General features: G+C 56.8%; 3 protein-coding genes across 4 annotated transcripts; 2 read left to right on the top strand and 1 right to left on the bottom strand.

The window, feature by feature from the left end:
- The first annotated feature begins 17 nt into the window (after positions 1-17).
- On the top strand, positions 18-1409 carry MZB1 (marginal zone B and B1 cell specific protein). The gene is made up of 4 exons (XM_041470245.1): positions 18-212; positions 496-602; positions 791-895; positions 964-1409. The coding sequence occupies exons 1-4, from the start codon at positions 21-23 to the stop codon at positions 1136-1138; spliced, it is 579 nt and encodes a 192-aa protein (XP_041326179.1). The 5' UTR covers positions 18-20; the 3' UTR covers positions 1139-1409.
- SLC23A1 (solute carrier family 23 member 1) lies at positions 1402-6051 on the top strand. The gene is given in 17 exon segments (XM_041470259.1): positions 1402-1456; positions 1459-1524; positions 1527-1597; positions 2079-2150; positions 2338-2442; positions 2532-2689; positions 2761-2849; positions 2926-2993; positions 3143-3324; positions 3872-3992; positions 4096-4252; positions 4436-4583; positions 4703-4808; positions 4885-5014; positions 5203-5346; positions 5469-5564; positions 5681-6051. Coding segments are annotated over 17 exon segments (2016 nt in total). The 3' UTR covers positions 5929-6051.
- Positions 6052-8181: 2130 nt separating this feature from the next.
- Positions 8182-16597, bottom strand: PAIP2 (poly(A) binding protein interacting protein 2). Of its 2 annotated transcripts, none has more exons than XM_041470228.1 (4): positions 16441-16597; positions 12865-13030; positions 10492-10671; positions 8182-9299 (listed from the first exon to the last, which is right to left on the bottom strand). In XM_041470228.1, the coding sequence occupies exons 2-4, from the start codon at positions 13000-13002 to the stop codon at positions 9234-9236; spliced, it is 384 nt and encodes a 127-aa protein (XP_041326162.1). In that variant the 5' UTR covers positions 13003-13030; positions 16441-16597; the 3' UTR covers positions 8182-9233. The 2 variants fall into 2 exon arrangements, with proteins under 2 accessions (XP_041326162.1, XP_041326166.1); XM_041470232.1 differs by having other exon boundaries at positions 12865-13024; positions 16441-16581.
- Positions 16598-18280: the final 1683 nt, after the last annotated feature.

The raw sequence follows: 18280 nt of genomic DNA, 5'->3' as shown, positions 1-18280 counted from the left end.
CGCTTTCGGAGCGCGGTAGGATGCGGGCGGCGCTGGCAGCGTGGCTGGTGCTGAGCCTGCTGGGGGGGACAGGGGCTGAGGACACGTGCGGGGACCCCCCTGCCGCCCCGTCCCACTCCGTCCCCGCGCCCCAGCTCAGCCCCGAGGAGCGGCTCTCGCCCCACATGCCCGAATCCCTGCGCTGTGACGCCTGCCACGCCATCGCCTTCCAGGTGGGGACTGGGGACACGGCATCCCAAAAATGGCAGTGAGAACTCCTGTGGGGAGGCTTCAGCCTGGCGAGATGCTGCTGTTCCTCTGGGGCACGCCCCTGATGGATATTCCCCTTCGGCGCCTCAAAAAAGACTTTTGGGGCTCCTCATGGACCCTCTGACCCAGATGTTCTTCTGCTGCCGGGGCTGCACAGAAGGGGCTGCAGAGCCCAGTCCCGCTCTGGAGCAGGTCATGGACAGGCTGCCACCCTCAGTGCCCTGATTCTGCCTTTTCTCACCCCAGATTGAGGAGCAGCTGAGCAAGGCAGAAGGGAAGGTGGGCAAGAAGGCTCTGAAGGAGTCGGACTACATAGAGGTGCTGGAGAGGAGCTGCTCGCAGGACTGGGAGAGGTGAGCAGGGTGTCCCTGGGATGGGGGTGTCCCTAGGATCAGGGTGATCCCAGCTACAGGGGAGTCCCCAGGGGTCAGAATGTCCCCGAGGACGGCACTACCCCAGGGATCAGAGTGACCCGGGGGTGTCCCGAGGGACAGGGGTGTCCCCAGCGACCGTTTTCCCTCTAACTCCCCTCTCCCCGCAGTTACGGGGTGCTGGAGCTGGACGGGGAGAAGCGGCTGTCGGGGCCGGGGCTGCCGAGGCAGCAGCCTCTGAGCGTGCTGGTGTCGGGGGGACCGTGGCCGAGCAGGTGAGTCGGGGTTTGGCGGTGCAGGGGGGCTGGGTGACACCGCCAGGTGACACCGCGGCTCCTCGCAGGCTCTCCAAGCTGTGCCACGGCTACGTGGGCGAGCGGGGCGAGGCGCACATCTACGGCGCGCACCGGCGGGGCCCGGCGGCGCTGCGGCAGCTGCTGTGCCACGGGGACAAGGGACCCTGTGCCGGCCGCAAGGAGCGCCCGGACCCCCGCAAGGCGCTGCAGAACGAGCTGTAGCCCGGCGTGGTTAATGCTTAATGCCCCGGTGACCTTCGGAGCCGACTTCGTCCCCAGCGGGAGCCGACACGTGCCGGGCGGTGCGCGCCTTCCCGGTGTCGCCTGTCACCGATGTCGCCGCTGTCGCTCGAGGCCCGGCCCGGCCGTGCCAGCAGCAGCGTGGACTCCGTCCGGGCGAGCGGGGAATTACTCTGTAACCCACGGGCTGTAATATTTCACCGCGGCGCTGCTCCGGGCGGGTGCAGCCACAATTAAAGGAGTTAATGGCTGATCCGTGCCGGGGCTGCGCTCGCCGGTTTCACAACCCCCAGCCAATGGCCGTCCTCCCCCCGCCACCGCCACCGCCCGGCCGGGGACTAAAGTCCTTCCCACGGCCATAAAACCCCCCGAGCAGGGACAGCGCCGCCGGGGACACGTCGGAGGATGGGGACCCGCTCAGGAGACCTGGCTCAGCCCCAGGTGAATGCAGGCGCCGTCCCTGTCCCCATCCCCATCCCCATCCCTTCCCTCGGTGTCATCCCAGGGCGGTGGGGAGGGAGGTGGTGGCCAGGCACACTGACCCCAGCGATGGCCATCTCGGGGTCAGGATGCCCTGCTGGGGCTGGCAAAGGCCAGGGTGAGCCTGGGGACTGCAGTGAATCGCGGGACCAAGGGGAGACGCTAGAATGCTGTGGCTGGGACTGGCTGTGCCACCTTTCCCATCTCCTGCAGGGGGGATCCCCCTCCAGACTTTCCAGGAACAAAATACAACCTAGGGATCGGTGGGTTTAGGAGCCCAGACTCCTCGTGGGGGTCAGAGTTGGCACCGGGTGGGACTGACAGGAAACACCCTGGGCCATAGCCCGGTGTCACTCGCATCCCTCAGAGCAGAGCCCAGCCCCTCTCCCGTGGGACACCTGGGTCCACACTGACCCAGCTCCCCCCTCGTCCCCACTGCCAGAACGGGACCTTGGCTCTGGCCCCTGCGGGCTCCCCGCACAGCCCTGGGAAGGAGCTGCCTGTGGCGGGCAGGGTGAGTACCGGGGCACCCCGTGGGCAGCACCACACCCCAAATTCATCTGGGACACACCTGCAGATGGAGACCGGCCAGCCAGGACCCCTCCCATCCCTGCGGGCACAGGGGCTCCCATGGGGAAGGGTGCGGTGCCCGTCCCTGCAAGAAGCCCCAGGGTGAGATGGGCTGAGCTGTGCCCCCACAGCAGGACCCCGGGGCGGGCACCAGGCCCCCCCGGCCGGAGGTGGACATGCTCTACAAGATCGAGGACGTGCCCCCCTGGTACCTCTGCATCCTGCTCGGCTTCCAGGTACAGCCTGGAAAGTGTCAGACCCCAAATCCCCGTTCCCCGTGGTGTGGGGCACCCCCAGCCCTGCTGAGCCCCCCCTCGCCCCCCAGCACTACCTGACCTGCTTCAGTGGCACCATCGCTGTCCCCTTCCTGCTGGCCGAGAGCCTGTGCGTGGGCAAGGACCAGCTCACCGTCAGCTACCTCATCGGCACCATCTTCACCTGCGTGGGCATCACCACCCTCATCCAGACCACCGTGGGCATCAGGTAGAGCCATGGCCCCGCGGGCCCCCCTGCCCAGCCCCGGGCCTGGGCGCAGGATCCCTCTGTCCCCGCAGGCTGCCGCTCTTCCAGGCAAGCGCGCTGGCCTTCCTCGTCCCCGCCAAGTCCATCCTGGCCCTGGAGAAGTGGCGATGCCCATCTGAAGGTGAGGGCAGGGGGGTGCAGGGGGTGTCTGGCTGCTCCCCGACCCCTGGGACCACCTCACCACCCTTCATCCCCAGAGCAGATCTACGGCAACTGGTCACTGCCGCTCAACACATCCCACATCTGGCAGCCCCGCATGCGAGAGGTACACCCTGCCACCACCCTGCCACCACCCTGCCACCATCCTGCCACCATCCTGTCACCATCCTGCCACCATCCTGCCACCACCCTGCGGCACCCTGACTCCCTGGCAGGATGCTGACGCCCTCTCCTGCACCTCTCCATGCCCTGCAGATCCAGGGGGCCATCATAGTGTCCAGCCTGGTAGAAGTGGTCATCGGGCTGCTGGGGCTCCCCGGGGCACTGCTCAGCTACATCGGGCCTCTGACCGTCACCCCCACCGTGTCCCTCATCGGACTCTCCGTTTTCCAGGCGGCTGGTGACCGGGCTGGCTCCCACTGGGGCATCTCTGTGCTGTATGGCATGGGGACACAGGGGACACCGGGACAGGAGGGCAGGGTTGTCCAGCACAGAGCCAGGAGGTTGTCAGGGCATGAGGTGATACCTTGTGAAGGCTGACCTAGAACAGAGGCTGGACAGAGTTAAACAATAAAGTAGGGATTTATTAGGAGGTCCCCATGGATCCACCTTGGGCAGCACAAGAGCCCAGCCAGGGCTGCACCCCAGGTGAACCAAAATGGGCACAAAATGGATGACTGGTCTCTCACTTTTTTTTTATCAGTTATGCTCCTGTTGTCTAATTATAGCTTCAGGTTATGAAGTGCCATCCTTCTTGTTTTCCTCTCTTCAGCCCGTGTTGTTTCTGCTCTTGGGCCTGAGATTTTCATCTTTGTCCTTGGTTCCCAGCTAGAGAAGGAATTGTTTTGTCTCCCTGCTCTGTGAAGAGAGCTCACCTTCCCCTAATATGAAGCTCAGACCCACACACTAAAGCAGAACAGAACCAGAAAAATATAAAAGCTAAAACCTGAGGCATCAGAGGATCCCATCTGTCTTTCCCCCCAGGACCATCTTCCTGATTGTCCTGTTTGCCCAGTACCTGCGGCAGGTCGCCATCTGCCTGCCCGGCTACCGGCGCGGCCACGGCTTTGTCCTGCTCCGCATCCAGATCTTCAAGATGTTCCCGGTAGGGACTGGCTGAGAGCATCCTGGGGCGGCCCCACATTCCCCCCTTTACCCCCACGCGGGCTCGGGAGTGGTGCGGGAGGGTCCCGGTGTGTGCCCCGCAGATCATCCTGGCCATCATGCTGGTGTGGCTGATCTGCTACGTGCTGACCCGCACCGGAGTCTTCCCCAGCCAGCCCGAGGAGTACGGCTACAAGGCCAGGACGGATGCCCGCGGGGAGATCCTGTCCGTGGCACCCTGGTTCCGCGTCCCCTACCCCTGTGAGTGCCCGGCAGCCCCACGGCGCCCTGGGGCCCCGACACGCCTTTGCCCTGCGGGATGTGGGGACCTGGTGCAGCATCACCGGGGCTGGGGAACACCCGGGGGGCCCGAAGTGGTGCCGGTGAGCACCGGCAGGGGGTTCCTGGCTGTCCCCAACCCTGACCTGCTCTGCCCCTGGGCAGGCCAGTGGGGGCTGCCCACGGTGACCTCAGCAGCTGTGCTGGGCATGTTCAGTGCAACGCTGGCGGGCATCATCGAGTCCATCGGGGACTATTACTCCTGTGCCCGGCTGGCAGGAGCGCCCCCGCCCCCTGTGCACGCCATTAACAGGTACAGTCGGATGTTCCCCCCTCTGCGGTACCTCACTCGCACCGCGGCATCCCTCGACACCGCTCAGGGATGCTGCAGGAGAGTGGGATGGGCACGAGCCGGACCATGTCGTTCCCCAGGGGCATTTTCACCGAGGGCATCTCCTGCATCATCGCGGGGCTCTTGGGAACCGGCAATGGCTCCACGTCCTCCAGCCCCAACATCGGCGTCCTAGGCATCACCAAGGTACCGGGGCCGGGGAGGGTCCCGGCTCGGCCGGGGGGCGCAGGCACCGTCACCTGCTGCCGGTGTCTCTGTGCAGGTGGGGAGCAGGAGGGTGATCCAGTACGGCGCCGGGATCATGCTCCTGCTGGGGACCATCGGCAAATTCACGGCGCTCTTCGCCTCCCTGCCGGACCCCGTGCTCGGCGGGATGTTCTGCACCTTATTCGGTAACTGTCTGCCCCAAACGCAGCCCCGGGCCACATCCCCGCAGCCTCGGGGGCTGGTGAGCCCAGGGGTGCAGGGCGGGTTTGGGGGGGAACAGGGGCCCCTCGCACCCTCCCCGCGGCTGGGGCAGCCCCCGGTGCCCGGCCCAGCGTGGGCACCTCCGCCTGCATCGCCGCGTCTCTGCCGGCAGGAATGATCACGGCCGTCGGCCTCTCCAACCTACAGTTCGTCGACATGAACTCCTCCCGAAACCTCTTCGTGCTGGGCTTTGCCATGTTCTTCGGGCTGACGCTGCCAAACTACCTGGATTCCCACCCCGGGGCCATTAACACAGGTACCGCCCGCCAGGAAGAGCCGCAGTTTCGGGAGTTTGGGGAGAGAGGAGGGCAGATCTCCCGGCGCTCGCCCACCTGGGAGAGCAGCGGGGAAATCCGGCTCCGTCCCACGTTGTCGCAGGTGTCCCCGAGCTGGACCAGATCCTGACGGTGCTGCTGACCACGGAGATGTTTGTCGGGGGCACCATCGCCTTCGTCCTGGACAACACCATCCCGGGTAACCACGGCACACGGGCCGGGGAGGGGAAAGCAGCGAGGCTGGGGCAGATTTCTGTTGATTTGGAGCTGCCAGAGGGGATGGCAGGGCGGGGGGTGACACTGGACACCCCGCAGGGACGGAGGAGGAACGAGGCCTGGTGCAGTGGAAGGCCGGAGCGCACTCGGACAGCACGAGCAGCGCCAGCCTGAGGAGCTACGACTTCCCCTTCGGCATGGGCGTGGTGCGGAGCAGCCGCTGGCTCAGGAAGGTGCCCATCTGCCCGGTGTTCACCGGCTTCAGGGCCCGGCCGGGGGGCAGAGGCACGGCGGCCGCTCAGGGCCCGGACGGCACGGACGGGGGCTCGGTGTGCACCAAGGTCTGAGCGAGGGGAGGCTCCCGGGAGGTCCCGCCCCAGCGCCGGAGGAGCCGAGCCGAGCTCCCGGGGGACTGTCGGGGTTCGGTAGCACCCACCAAGGCCAAAGCCACGGCTGCCGGTGCTCGGCTCGAACGCGGGGCTAGGGGAACACAACGCTGCTCTTGGGGGACACCCCGAGCTCTGGGGTACAGCCTGGGGCCACCACCCCGTGCCACGCTCCACCCGAAGCTTCAGCTGGCCAGCGCTTGCTGAAGCCCGTCAGCCACATCGGAGCCAGCCAGAGCCCCGGGGCCACCGAATCCCACCCGGGGCCATGGATTTTCACGCTGTGCCCTCGGCTCCGGCAAGGTGACCCAGCAGTCGGCACGGGCTCTGCGTGGCGCAGTGTCCAGACCAGCCTTAGGATGCCTAACTTAAGACGATCCATTAAAAATGATAAAATATTCAAGTGCACGTGCCCGGCCAGTGTCTGTGCTGCCTCCTGCACCGTTCCCTTGTCCTTTGTGCACTGCAAAGGTGTCAGCACCTTTGACCATGCTCCTCCTGGGCTGCCAGGCACGGAGACAACCTGGATTTCTTCCAGGTGGGCTCTGCCTGAACCCGCGGCTGTGGGAGAGGGCACAAGCCCTCGGCAAACCCTTCCTGCCCTGGGAGCTCTGGAGTGCTGGCCCTGTCCTGGCTGTGCTGGTGACACTGCCCCATGTCACCGGGCTGCTCTCAGCTTCAGGCACGGAGGTGGCTGACCCCCACCTCAGCGGGGTCAGGCCAGTCCTTAGCCTGGATTTAGCACCAAAGTTGAGCTGAGGCAACATTGCACAACCCAGTCACAGCCCGGGGTGGCACTGTCACACACACTTCCAAGCCAGAGCAGGGAGAGAAGTGAGAAAATCTGTTAAAAGTGAAGATGGGGGAAAAAAACCACCCCCAACTTAAAATAACCCCCAAGGGATGCAAATACAACCACTCCCCACCTCCCACAAGCACCAGCCAGGCTCTGAGCTCCCTCTTTGGCTGCTGTCCTGGTGGTGGTACCAAGCACGGTGTCACTGTGTGTGACACCTCTCTGGCCAGCTGGGTCCCCTCCCATTTCCTTGTCCCCCCAGCCCACTCGCTGGGGCTGGAGCAGGACTGAGAGGGAGCCTGGGGGCAGTGCCAGTGCTGCTCAGCGCTGGGTGCCACCCCCTGTGCTGCAGTCACACCCCAAAGCCAGCAGGGCAGCATGGACAGCGGCAGCTCCTCCCCAATGAACATCCCAGTGCTTCGGGACACAGCAGAGGGATGAACCCAGCTCCAGCAGAGCACCACGGCCAGGCTGGCTCCACACGCTGGCTCCTGGCTGCTGCACTCAGCTGCCACCACCCCGAGGTGACGGTGGCCAGGCAAAGCTCGTGGACAAACTGCAGGACTCGCTGGTGGAACTCCCACTGCAGATAGAATCAGCTGTGCAGACAGAATTGCTGACCTTTTCCTTTAGGTGCTCGAGTCTAAACTCTCCCCAGGTCAGTGGAAATCCTGGAGAAGTTCTGCCAGCTCTCTGCATGGGAAGGGAGGGCAGTGCCCATCATTCTGCAGAGCAGCAGCAGAAGGGGTTGGTGCAGCGGAGCTCCCCCAGGGGGGAGAGGCTCTCCTGATACAGCCAGATGCTTCTGCCGCAGGGCAGCACCTGCAGGAAGGCCCCGCCTCACCCTGCCCGTCCTGCAGAGCTGCAGCCTCAGCTGGGCCCCTTCGCCTTAATCCGAGCTTAAAAAGGAGATACTAACAGCGAGGCTGGGCTCTCCTGAGCAGGGTCTGGGCTTGATCCTTGTGGGTCCAACTCAGGACATTCCATGAAGCAAGAGTGGATGGGGCTGGAGAAGCTGTTGCAGCCAGCACTCGACTCCAGCTCTGGGGCTCCTGTGCCAAGCACCAGGCAGCAGCTTCTGAGAGTCCTCAGCTGCTCCTAGGCCTGCCAGCCTGGAACAGCCACAGGGAGAATGATGGGAGAGCACAGAGCGGGAGGAAATGAATAAATTCTCATCCCTGGAAGTGTCCGAGGCCAGGGTGGACAAGACTTGGAGCAGCTGGAACAGTGGAAGGCATCCCTGCTCATGGAACTGGGTCTCTGAAGTCTCTTCCAACCCAGAGCAGTCTGTGATTCCATGAAGAGTCCAGCTTCAGCCAGGATCCAGGGCCATGGGGCTCCACAGTGCCAGCCCTGTCCTCCACATGCTGCCGAGTGAGTTCCCGTGCCAGATGCCCAGTTATGAGACAGCCACCACATCAGTTCTACTATTATTTATTTTTTTAAATATTTTTGAAAAAATATAATTTTTTTACAATATTTTCAACTTAAACACTATTCACACTGAACACGTATGGCAGCTTAACCTACCCAAATATGAAGTTTAAGAAGCCAAAACTGTTCTAGCTTTATTAAAAGAAAAAAAACCAAAACAACCAAAAAACCAAAAAAAACCCCAAAAAGTCATTGTGCTGTAGACTATTGTGTAGTGATGATTAAACAAAGCAAGGGAAAAGCACCACTCAAATCACTAACGCTGGGGTTTGCCTGGTTTAATCCAGCTGTGGGAAGTCGGATGCCAAGGGTTCCACAGGCAGTGCTATGTGGGATGCCTGTTCTTGGCAGGAAGTGTGATGGATCCCACACCTCCCTGAACAGCACGGGAAGGGAAGGTTTCTAACATGATCACACACTGCAAAGGACAGGGAACTGCTTCCTCCCAATCGTCTGGATGTTAGTTCAGGAGCTGAGATCTACGACTCTGTACAGGCCTGTGAGATTTGGGTTAAGCTTACGCTGCCTCCCAGGATCATGATGTTTTGTAAGGGGGGGAAATTAACATTAGTAACAACACTGATACCTCAAAGGAAAGTTAGCTAATTTGCATAACAATCAGATCTCCTCACTTTCACTTGGAAGTTAAGGCATTATCAGGTGCAAGCTAGCACCAGTTAACACATCTTTAGTTAAAAACAGACCATTCACCGCAAATTCCAAGTCCTGTTTAAAAAGTCAGAGTCTGCAGAAGGTTTTATTAACGTGGTACTTTGTCTCAACTTGACTGGTGCTTCTTACCTCACTGCCTCCTTCGCACAGAGCCAGGGCCCAATTATGTTTCCATTAAACTTTTGACAGATTTACTTAATAACAGTCTCAGCACTTTTATTGAGCATGCAAGACTAACAAAACTTTGGCAATGCATAAGTGTAACACAGTGACAAGAAGAGAGAGCTTTTACAATTAAATCTTCTAATACTGGCTTCACAGTGTGGAAATTGTGCTACATCCACCAAAAGAGGGCCCAGTCTACTCAAATGTTTAAGTACTTCACCCCAGGAACAAACTCCTTTGCGTTTGGATTCAGATTACTCTTGACCTGAGGAAGGGAAGAGCAGAAATCAAGGTGAATCATTATTTTAAGCTTCCATTTTCAAGCTGAAGACAATTAGAGGCAAAGGTTTATGGATTTAGAGGAACAATCAGGTACACAATAGGCTTCTTACACTTAGCAGCAGTCTGTAATCCCCAGAAAAGCCCATTCCTCTGTGCTACTCCCCAGGTTAGCCAACCTTCCTTAGCTCCACCTGAAGTTTCAGCTGGATGAGGGTTCAGGGAATAAGCAGCAAACCACAGGCATGCACCAAACACAGCAGCTTCCCCTCATGCTGAAACAGCCTTTTCTCACGTTGAGCTGTTAAAACGTGCCATGAGGTTTTTAAATTTTGCTTATTTAAGCAAGAGGTGACTTGTTCCAGGAACTTCAGCCACTTCTGGGAATTTCATGTGTATGAGCACTGTATTGATTTTTTACATGTCTCTGTCTGTGACTCCCCTGTCCTGCCCCTTGGCAAGCTGCTGCTGCTCCATGTCCTGCAGTTCAAGGTGGGCACCAGCACCTTCAAAAGGAGCTCTTTATCACAAAGAAATGGAGCATTAGGCTTTTCTGATCCTCACTGAGGCTGAAACTGCTGCCTGCAGCTGCTTCAGCTTGGGAAAGTTGTGGTCTGCACCTGAATCTCAGAGCAGTTGTGTGGCAGGATTGTGTGGGGTCTGTGCTGTGTACAAGCAGCTGTGGATTCTGTGAGGGAAAATAAGCACATGCTGCCCTTTCCTTTGGGTTGAGCTCTGCACATAAGTCAGACGGCAAAAAGAGGGAAATAATCAGTTTGGTTGCTTTCCCCTTCCCTAGAATTGTTCCAGGGATCTGCTGTGGTTCTCCCAGTCCCAACCAGACCCTGGGACAGGGCTCAGACCAGCCCAATGTGTCAGTGCTGGCAGATACCCAGTGACCCTTTCCCAGCCCTGGCTCCACTCAGTGCCCTTCTTTCATAACATCCCACCCACTCCTGGAGTTGTGCCATGGGAAAGGCTCCGCATGGGTATGAAGAAAGCCACCAAACAGGTCACATCCCATGAAGACACCTCCTTCCCACCTACCCTGCACAGCCAGGCAGGGTTTAACAGGCTCCTTCCTGCTGGAAAGGACTTTCTCTTGCCATAAGCAGCAGTAAGCCCCAGCCTCACACAAAGACTTGAGCTTTAGAAATAGAATGAGAAGCTGGGCTTACCACCAGATCCTCCAGCGATGAGCTGTCACTGATAACAAGGTCATTGAACTGGTCCTGGATTTGATCCATTGTTTGTGGGAGATCACGGGCTGGAATAAACCACTCATGCTCCTCCTCCTCTTCCAGCATCTCCTGGAAACAGCGCTCGATAAATTCTTCTTCCCACAACTCCTCTTCAATCTGTGCAATGAAAAGAAACTGCTTCAGCAACAGATCTATTGTGAGCTTGAGGGGGGTTTATTCCCAGGTGTGCGCACCCAGCTGACTTTCCCAGCTGCCCAGCAGCACCCCAGCCCAGCACCATGTCCATGCAGCAAGGAGGACATCAGTGCTTTGTCCAAGGGATTGGGGCTGCGGCTGAAAGGAAGAGGCAGGAGAACCCCCCAGCCCCAGCTGTTTTGTTTGCTCTTGTTATGACCTGAAGGAGAAGGAAAATGTAGGTCCCAAGCAAAAACTTCAGCTGTACCAACTAGTCTGGACCCAGCTCGCTTCAAGTATGAGGAAGGGAGCTGTGCCAAGACACAGAGCCAGGAAACACTCCCCAGGAAAGTGTCCTGTGGGACTCCTGGGGAAAAAATAACCCCTGCCTGTCACCTGGAACAAGCAGCCTCTCCTGGGGAACCCCACCTGATCCCAGCAGCTGTGAGGAATGCAGCCCTGCTGTCCTGGGAGCAGGACAAACCAACCCAGGCAGAACTGACATGCAGTGCAGAGAGTAAAGCAGTTTTCCTTGGTTGTTCAGTAAACGAGCTTTGGAGCGAGATCATCCTACAAATTTTCCATGTCCTGAACCAGACTGCGTAAGAAGGGAAAGGAGGGAAACAGAAGCCAGTGTGAAGGACTTGCCCAGACACAAGGGAATGGAAAATTGATTCAGGACAGATTTAGAAGTTCACTCAGTGGAAGCTCGAACAAGTTTTCCCATCTACCCTTCGCTCTGAAATCAAACACCTCCTCAATCCTGGAATGGAAATTCAGTTACCACAAACACAAAATCAAAAACATTAACACCAGATTATCAGGACTGCTATGCAATCTGGGTCCTTGCCCTTGGGGCAAACACACCCACGAGCTCACCTGGTGCTCTGGGGAGCAGGGACTCATCCCCACATGGTCAGAGCCACCGCCCAGGCACTCCAGAGGCACTGAAGGCTGACTCAATGATTCCCCAGAGCAGCACTCCAGCCTGGGTGGCACCTCCAGGAGGCACTGCCTCCCTCCTGCTATGGGCACACAGCCACAGGCCCCTGTTACACAGGGCTTGCCCAGCTCCAGGGGCTTGGTTACAGGCCTGTACCCCTACAGGTGCCTCCACGGCAGCTCTAGCAGTACTAAATAACATTTAATTCCCCAAATAGCTGGAAATTAGGACTGCCTGTTTTTATTTTCCAGCTCCAGTTTAACTTGCTCAGGCTCCCAGAGGACTGTGTCTGCAGCAGCAGGTGACCAGGCTGCGCCAAGTGTGTCTGTCTGAGCATGACCCTTCTCCCCTCACACATCCACCTTTCCTCTGCTCTGACAATGGAATCTGTGCCTGAAAAAGCAGGACACAACTCAGCTCCTTCCCAGAGAACTACACCCCCTGTATGCTAACTGTGGGACAGTTCCCAGGGGGAAAAAGCCACCAAACAGGAAACAATGCACGAGAGTAGAGAGAACGGAGGTTTTGTGAGCAAAACTGACTCTGAATGAGCTCAGAGCTGCTGGCACCCTGAGGATCCCATGCTGGTAGCTCAGCACCCAGCACAGACACAGCTGCTGGAGCACAGGCAGCAGCTATGGAGAGCACAGAGCAAGCTGGGAATGGGAAAGCGGTGTGGAAAGAGGTGGGCTGTTCCCAGTCTCCAGAGCATGAGAGAAAAGGGTGACAGAGGCGAGGTGGCAGAGGAAGGTAAGGCTTCCTTCCCACCAGACAGAGAAGCGAGCTGTAAGATTCAAGTACTAAAATGAGCAGCTGTCACCCAGCACCCTGTGGAGCAGCGGTGCTGTTCCCAAGGCAGGTGTGCACCTGGAATTCCCCAGCTCAGCACTGGGGCACTCAGCACGTCCACACATGAACACCTCCCGGGCCAGCCCTTCCCAAGTGCCACGTACTTCTGTCAACTCTCTGTTCTCCCCTGGCTCCTGCAGAAGCAGGGAATTAATTAATGGATGCATTAGAATGTGCTGCGCTTCCTGTGTTTTCCACCAGGACTACACAAGATCTGCATTTACTGCCAGAGCAAGGGAGACCTGTTTGTTCCCCAGATCACTCCAGAGAGCCCATCTGAAACTTCCTCTCCAAAGGTCTGTCAGTGGTGGACCCCAGCTCTGTCCCCTCAGCTGGGAAGTGACAAAGGACAGACGGGCCATGGAAAGCAGGGAAAGACTTGCCTGCCTGTTAAACTCCTCCTCGTTCTCCATCCACATGTACTCAGCAAAGGGGTTGTCATCCTCGTGGGAGTGCCCGTTGATGATCACATCCTCACTGATGATGCTGGGGCTGGTACTGCTGCGACTCGGGTCCTTCATGGCTGCCACTCCGATCCCAAACCTGCAACTGAGGAGGGCAGCATTCAACACCTGCACGTTCCTCATTCCCTGCCCTGCACAAGCCCAGCCCAAGGGAACAGAGGCTGCACCTGCATTTGGAGGCTCCAGGCAGCCTTGCCCTGACTACAGCCCTGGGAGCTCTGAGATCACAACAAGGAACAGCATCACAAGCACCGCTCCCATTGTGTGTGGATTCCAGCGACAAATTCATTTCCCAAGCTGAACCTTACCGAAGCCAAGCACCATGGCAAATGAAAAGTGACAGGAAAAAACAGTAGGAAACTTGCCAGTAGGAAAATATTTAAACACTCAAAAGGAGAATTTGTTTTCCAAAGCACTTTTAAGTGTTGTGTGTGATGGCACGAGCCAGGTTTCACAGCCCTTTCCTGCTGGGAAACCTTGCAGGGAGCAGAAACCACGAGGAACTGACCCTGCACAGGGCCACCTGGAAATCTGTGTGTTCTGAGGTGAGACAGCATTGCTGTCCTTCTGTACCATGCCCAAATGCACAGATCAACACTGCAAAGCTCAGTATTTGCTGGATGCTAACACTGGTAGTATAGATTTTCTTTAAACAGTACACAAAGTGAGGCAACATCATAAAAAAGACCTAAAAAAAACCTGACCAAAAAAACCTGACAAAAAAAAACTCAAGTCAAATTTAAATGCTTTTCTCATGCTAAAATTCACAATGGAAGTTTCAGCAGCAAGTGAAAATATTTTTATTTTATTAACAAAATTTTGTTGTCTGCATATCAAAGAGTGACTTCTTCAGAGAGGAGGGTATCAAAATACAGCCTTGTTGTTATTAGAGTACAAGGGCTTATCACCCAGCACCTCCCATTTTCTCTTGGCATTCCAGTTGGTCCTGTTATCTAGGGAATTAATGCAAGTTTTGGTTCAAAACTCTCGATAATACCAGCTAAAAACCTGCCACATCTGAGTGACCGATTAAGAAAAGCACAAAGAAGAAGGAACCTGCCTGGCTTGCTGTGTTCCACGTTTCCCAATCAAAGGCAAACCCCAGCATGGAAGTCACTGCAGCTCCCTGGGAAGTGCCACAACCGGGAGCAGATGCCTGCACTCCACTGTTTATTCCACTGAGGGAAAACAGGCTCTTTTTGATGTTCTTTCAAAACAAACTTGCTGAGGATTATTGGCAGCATTTACATAAAACAGGAAAGGACATTGCTTTTAACACCCCAATTCAAGCTTGAAATTGCTTTAAGCCACTTCAGCTGTTCCCAAGCCAACACACGGGATGGAGTATACGAAATAAAGCCTAAAAAAACGTATTTCTTTCTCCCCTCACTTTTTACTGGCATGCATGTTCACCTTCTCTTTTGTGAGCTAGTAATATTATTATTTTCCTGAAAGTAACTGCCTCAGCAGTGAGGAACTCAGGCAGCTTGTACACAAAGGTGATTGTACCCAGACAAGTCCAGAATGGTAAAAATAATTTAAAAAACCAACCCAAACTAAAAAACCAACCCTACTTGTTTGTGTAAAAGCTTGGAAGGTTAATTTGTTGAATCACAGGCAAACTTTCCCATTTCTGAAGCGTTCCCACCAGACAGGAGTTCCAGCTTTAGGAGGGAGGAAGAGAAGTCCAGCTTGGACCAAACCAGCTTTGTCCACCATTGCCCAAGGATGATGGGGATGATTTTCAAGAAGGACCCAGGCTCGGCCTGAATATTTGAAGTTTATCTGATGAAGCCCTCAGTCCATTCATGCCTTTCCCACAAGGAAACATGCCCACGCCCACTTATCCTGCAGGAACTCTGAGGAAGCCCCAGGCTGGTTCCTCACTCACAGCACTCCCGATTTAATTTTCTGCAGCTTCCAACAGAACAAATAAATCTTCTAGAACAAATAAACCTTTCTATTTCTCCACTTCAAGACACAGAGCAAGCTTCTGTGCTCACGTGTGGGGACAAGCTGAGTCTCGTTCCACCAGTACTGCTACAACCTTTTCAGTCAGGGAATTCTGAGGGGGAGAGCCAAATGCCACTTCAGTCTTGCAAAAAGTCCCAATCCAAGCAGGCTGCTGCAGGAAACAAGCCCCAGTGCCAGGCTACACTGCTGCTGGGAACAAAAATAACCCATTTTCCATCTGGGAGTAGGTGGGAAGCAGAGGAGCTTGAAGCTCCTCACTGCAGAAGAGGAAATGTAACATTGGCAGTGCTAAGGAACAGAAAACAGGGAGAATTCTGCCATGGTGACAAACTGAGGTTCTGACCCGAGTTCCTCTGGGATTTTAGTGTGGAGTGGGGGTGGTGGAGCAAGCACAGTGCAAATGCATAAGGAAAGACACTAATAAAAAATAGCATTTGTATCTTAGGAACGAAGACAGGAATAAAAAAATCCTGTAACAACAGGCTTTCAGTTAACCCTGAATTGTTTTCTGTATGCAGTGTGCAGCTTGTTACTCCAGAACATCACTAAGGCCCATTAATTCACCCATTTCCCTGAATTTTGCTGCAGTTACAGCCCTGAAGAGCCCTTGACCGACCATCATTAAAATTCAGAGCTTTGTGACTGAAGAGTCTGCATTTAAAATCCAGTCACGAAAGAAGATTATCCACTGCCTTCTCCGGAGGTGAGGTCAGGCCTAATTCCATGCAGCAACCACAGGTCCTTACCCGCCACAGAAAAAAAAGAGAATAATTAAGTAAAAAAAATTACGGTATTTGCTTTAAGAGCCCAAAAATAACATGGTTTTAGTGTGAGCAGAAGATTAAAGGAGGTGTTTTAGAGCAGCTCGGCCAGAAGTCAGTGACTTGTTTATCAGCCGTGACTGCTCCTGCGAGTCGGCCCAGCTCCTCCGTATCTATCGAGATTAGCACACGGCTCTTATCAAGGGAGCTGATTATAACCGTCTAATAATTATACTCGCCCAATAAACAGATTTCTTAATCAAATCCACGCGGGACGCCAGCGCTATCTGATCTAAACGCCTCCGAGCGCTGCGCTGGAGGTTACCGAACGCAGCCGCCTCGCCCGCGCGGGGCTGAGCAGGGGCTTGTGGGAGCAGCGCCCCGGCAGGGACGGGGCCCCTCGGCGGCGGGCCGGACCCGCGCCGGGGCCATGTTTCGGTAATAGCGCGGCCGCCGCCGCGAGCCGGTGTTGTCGGTAACGCGGGTGCCGGTAACCCCGGGCCGCGCCGCTCGCTGCCCCGGCCCCGCGCTCGGCCCCGTGCGGGCGGTAACGCCGCGGGGCCACCGCCCCCGGCCCCGCTTTGTTCGGCACCAGCCGCCCCCGCAGGCCCCGGATGGCGCCGCAGACAATACCGAGGGGCGGCCCCGCCGCGGGGGGTGGAGGCCGCGGCCCGGCGCCGCCTCAGGGGAGGGGGCGGCGCCCTCGAGCCCCCGCGGCGGTGCCGACGGTGCGTGCCCGGGGCCGTCCCCCGCCTCTCACCTGCGGTGCGCAGAGGAGCCGCCGCTCCGCCGTGACCCGCCCGGACCCCACCGGACCCACCGGCCCCGCTCCGCTCCGCCCGGTCCGCGCTCGGCCCGGCCCGCCCCGCTCCGCCACACACCGCCGGACCTGACGTCACTTCCGTCAGCGCCGGGCCCCGCCCTCTCTCCCCCGGAAGCGGCGGCGGCAGGCGCGCGGCAGGCCGCAGCGTCGGCGGGGGGGCGGCGCGCTGCACACCGGGACTCGTAGTCTTTCCCCCCACCCTCCTCCCAGCGCGCGGCATACCGGGAGCTGTAGTCCCGCACTGCATCTGGCGGCCATTTCGCGCGGCGGCGCGGGGCACGCCGGGAAGCGCAGTCCGGCGCGGCGGCAGCCATCTTGTGGCAGCGGCGGTGAGGGGGCGGGGACCGAAGACCCCGGGGGCTCGCGGAGGGATCGCCGAACGACCCCGGGGCTGGCAGAGCGCGATGCCAACACTCCCCGTTACCGGGCATCTCCCGAAGCACCCCAGCGTCCCTCGGCACAGCGGCTGACCCCGCAGGCGCAGACCCCTCGCCTCACTGGGGGAACAATGTTCACAAAGCGGTGGCTGTGAACGGACTCGTGCGTTTTAAGGCTCTGTGTCAGGAAATGGGACATAATAGGTATTCTTTATCAAGTACATGCCGAGGCTTCAGCCCAATTTACAAAATGGGCTCAAAAAGCCATTTTTATTCTTTTGCTTCTCCTCTCCCTTTTCCTCAGGGGAAGGTGGGAATGCCTCTCCTGCCCATTCGCAGCCAAAATCTGGAGCCACAAACCCTCCGCGAGCCAGCTGCCCCAGCTGCAGCCAGTCGTGGCACACAAAGCAGATGGAAATGCCCAAGTGTACGCTAGTTTATACTGATTTCATCAGCCACCATTACCAACTTGTTCCCAGGGCCCAAGGGTTTCCCCACAGTCCATCAAACACTGCAAAATACCTCTGAAAGCATCATCCTTAGAAAAACAACACCGTGCACCTGCTACTCTTATTTCCACAATTTCCAACTCTACAAATCCAGCAGGATGTGGTTTTCTCAGTGGAAGAGGTTTCTCTTTCTACTCACTCCCCACAGCAGTGGGTCAGCAGTCTCCAGCTTCCTCCTCACAGCTGAAATTCGTGCCTGAAGCACAGAGCCCAACATTTCACACTCACCCGTGCACTCTGGGATTTCCCTCACCCTTCAGTGTAGTTATTCCCAAATAAGCAGCCCATGACACCAACATGTGTGTCTGGAATCTGTCCTCAAGAGCAGGTTTTTCTGGCACCTTTTTCTCAGAAATTATCCTGAGGGCTCTATTCTCCCTGACGTCTGCATGGGAACAGAAGGCACTTGGTGAAGCAGTGAGTTTGATTTAACTTCTGACATGTAAAAGCATCCTTACACTCACACCTGGGAATGCTTCAATGTTTAAACACTAAACATGTACATGTTTGACTGTACACAGGTCAGCATTCACACAAGCTACAAGATCAGCACAAGTATTAGCTAACAAAAGGCTACTTAAAAAACTGAATGTAGTATTTCGATACATTAATCTTAAATGCACATTGTAAGGAAACTTAAAAGACCTTGCAAATAAATTTATCTGCCTCCCTCAGAGAGGGGTGCCTGGTCTGCAGCCACTGCAGAGGGACTCAACAGCCTCTCAGTGACAGATGAGTGACAAACGCCACCTAAATGGGGCTCCAAGCCCATCCTTGACTTTGTTCTGCTCTAAGTGCAGGGCTGCTGGTGCCTCTGATTTCTTTCAGGGGTCTCAGAAAGCTTTAAGATTCTATCAATGCCTGACATTTAATCCATTTCCTACAAACCCA

Source organism: Pyrgilauda ruficollis, unplaced genomic scaffold, assembly GCF_017590135.1.
Source record: "Pyrgilauda ruficollis isolate IOZ18807 unplaced genomic scaffold, ASM1759013v1 scaffold105, whole genome shotgun sequence".
Taxonomy (NCBI): domain Eukaryota; kingdom Metazoa; phylum Chordata; class Aves; order Passeriformes; family Passeridae; genus Pyrgilauda; species Pyrgilauda ruficollis.
Note: the sequence above shows the minus strand (reverse complement) of the source record. Positions and strands in the feature narration are given on the sequence as shown.

Bases quoted from the DNA above. Each gene is read 5' to 3' on its own strand.
- PAIP2 (XM_041470228.1), bottom strand. From the start codon at position 13,002: ATGAAGGACCCGAGTCGCAGCAGTACCAGCCCCAGCATCATCAGTGAG. The intron at 10,672-12,864 runs GCAAGTCTTTCC...TTCATTGCACAG, and splicing joins AGGAGGAGTTTAACAGGCAG to ATTGAAGAGGAGTTGTGGGA. The intron at 9,300-10,491 runs GTAAGCCCAGCT...TCCCTTCCTCAG, and splicing joins CATCGCTGGAGGATCTGGTG to GTCAAGAGTAATCTGAATCC.
- MZB1 (XM_041470245.1), top strand. From the start codon at position 21: ATGCGGGCGGCGCTGGCAGCGTGGCTGGTGCTGAGCCTGCTGGGGGGG. The intron at 213-495 runs GTGGGGACTGGG...TTCTCACCCCAG, and splicing joins GCCACGCCATCGCCTTCCAG to ATTGAGGAGCAGCTGAGCAA. The intron at 603-790 runs GTGAGCAGGGTG...CTCTCCCCGCAG, and splicing joins TGCTCGCAGGACTGGGAGAG to TTACGGGGTGCTGGAGCTGG.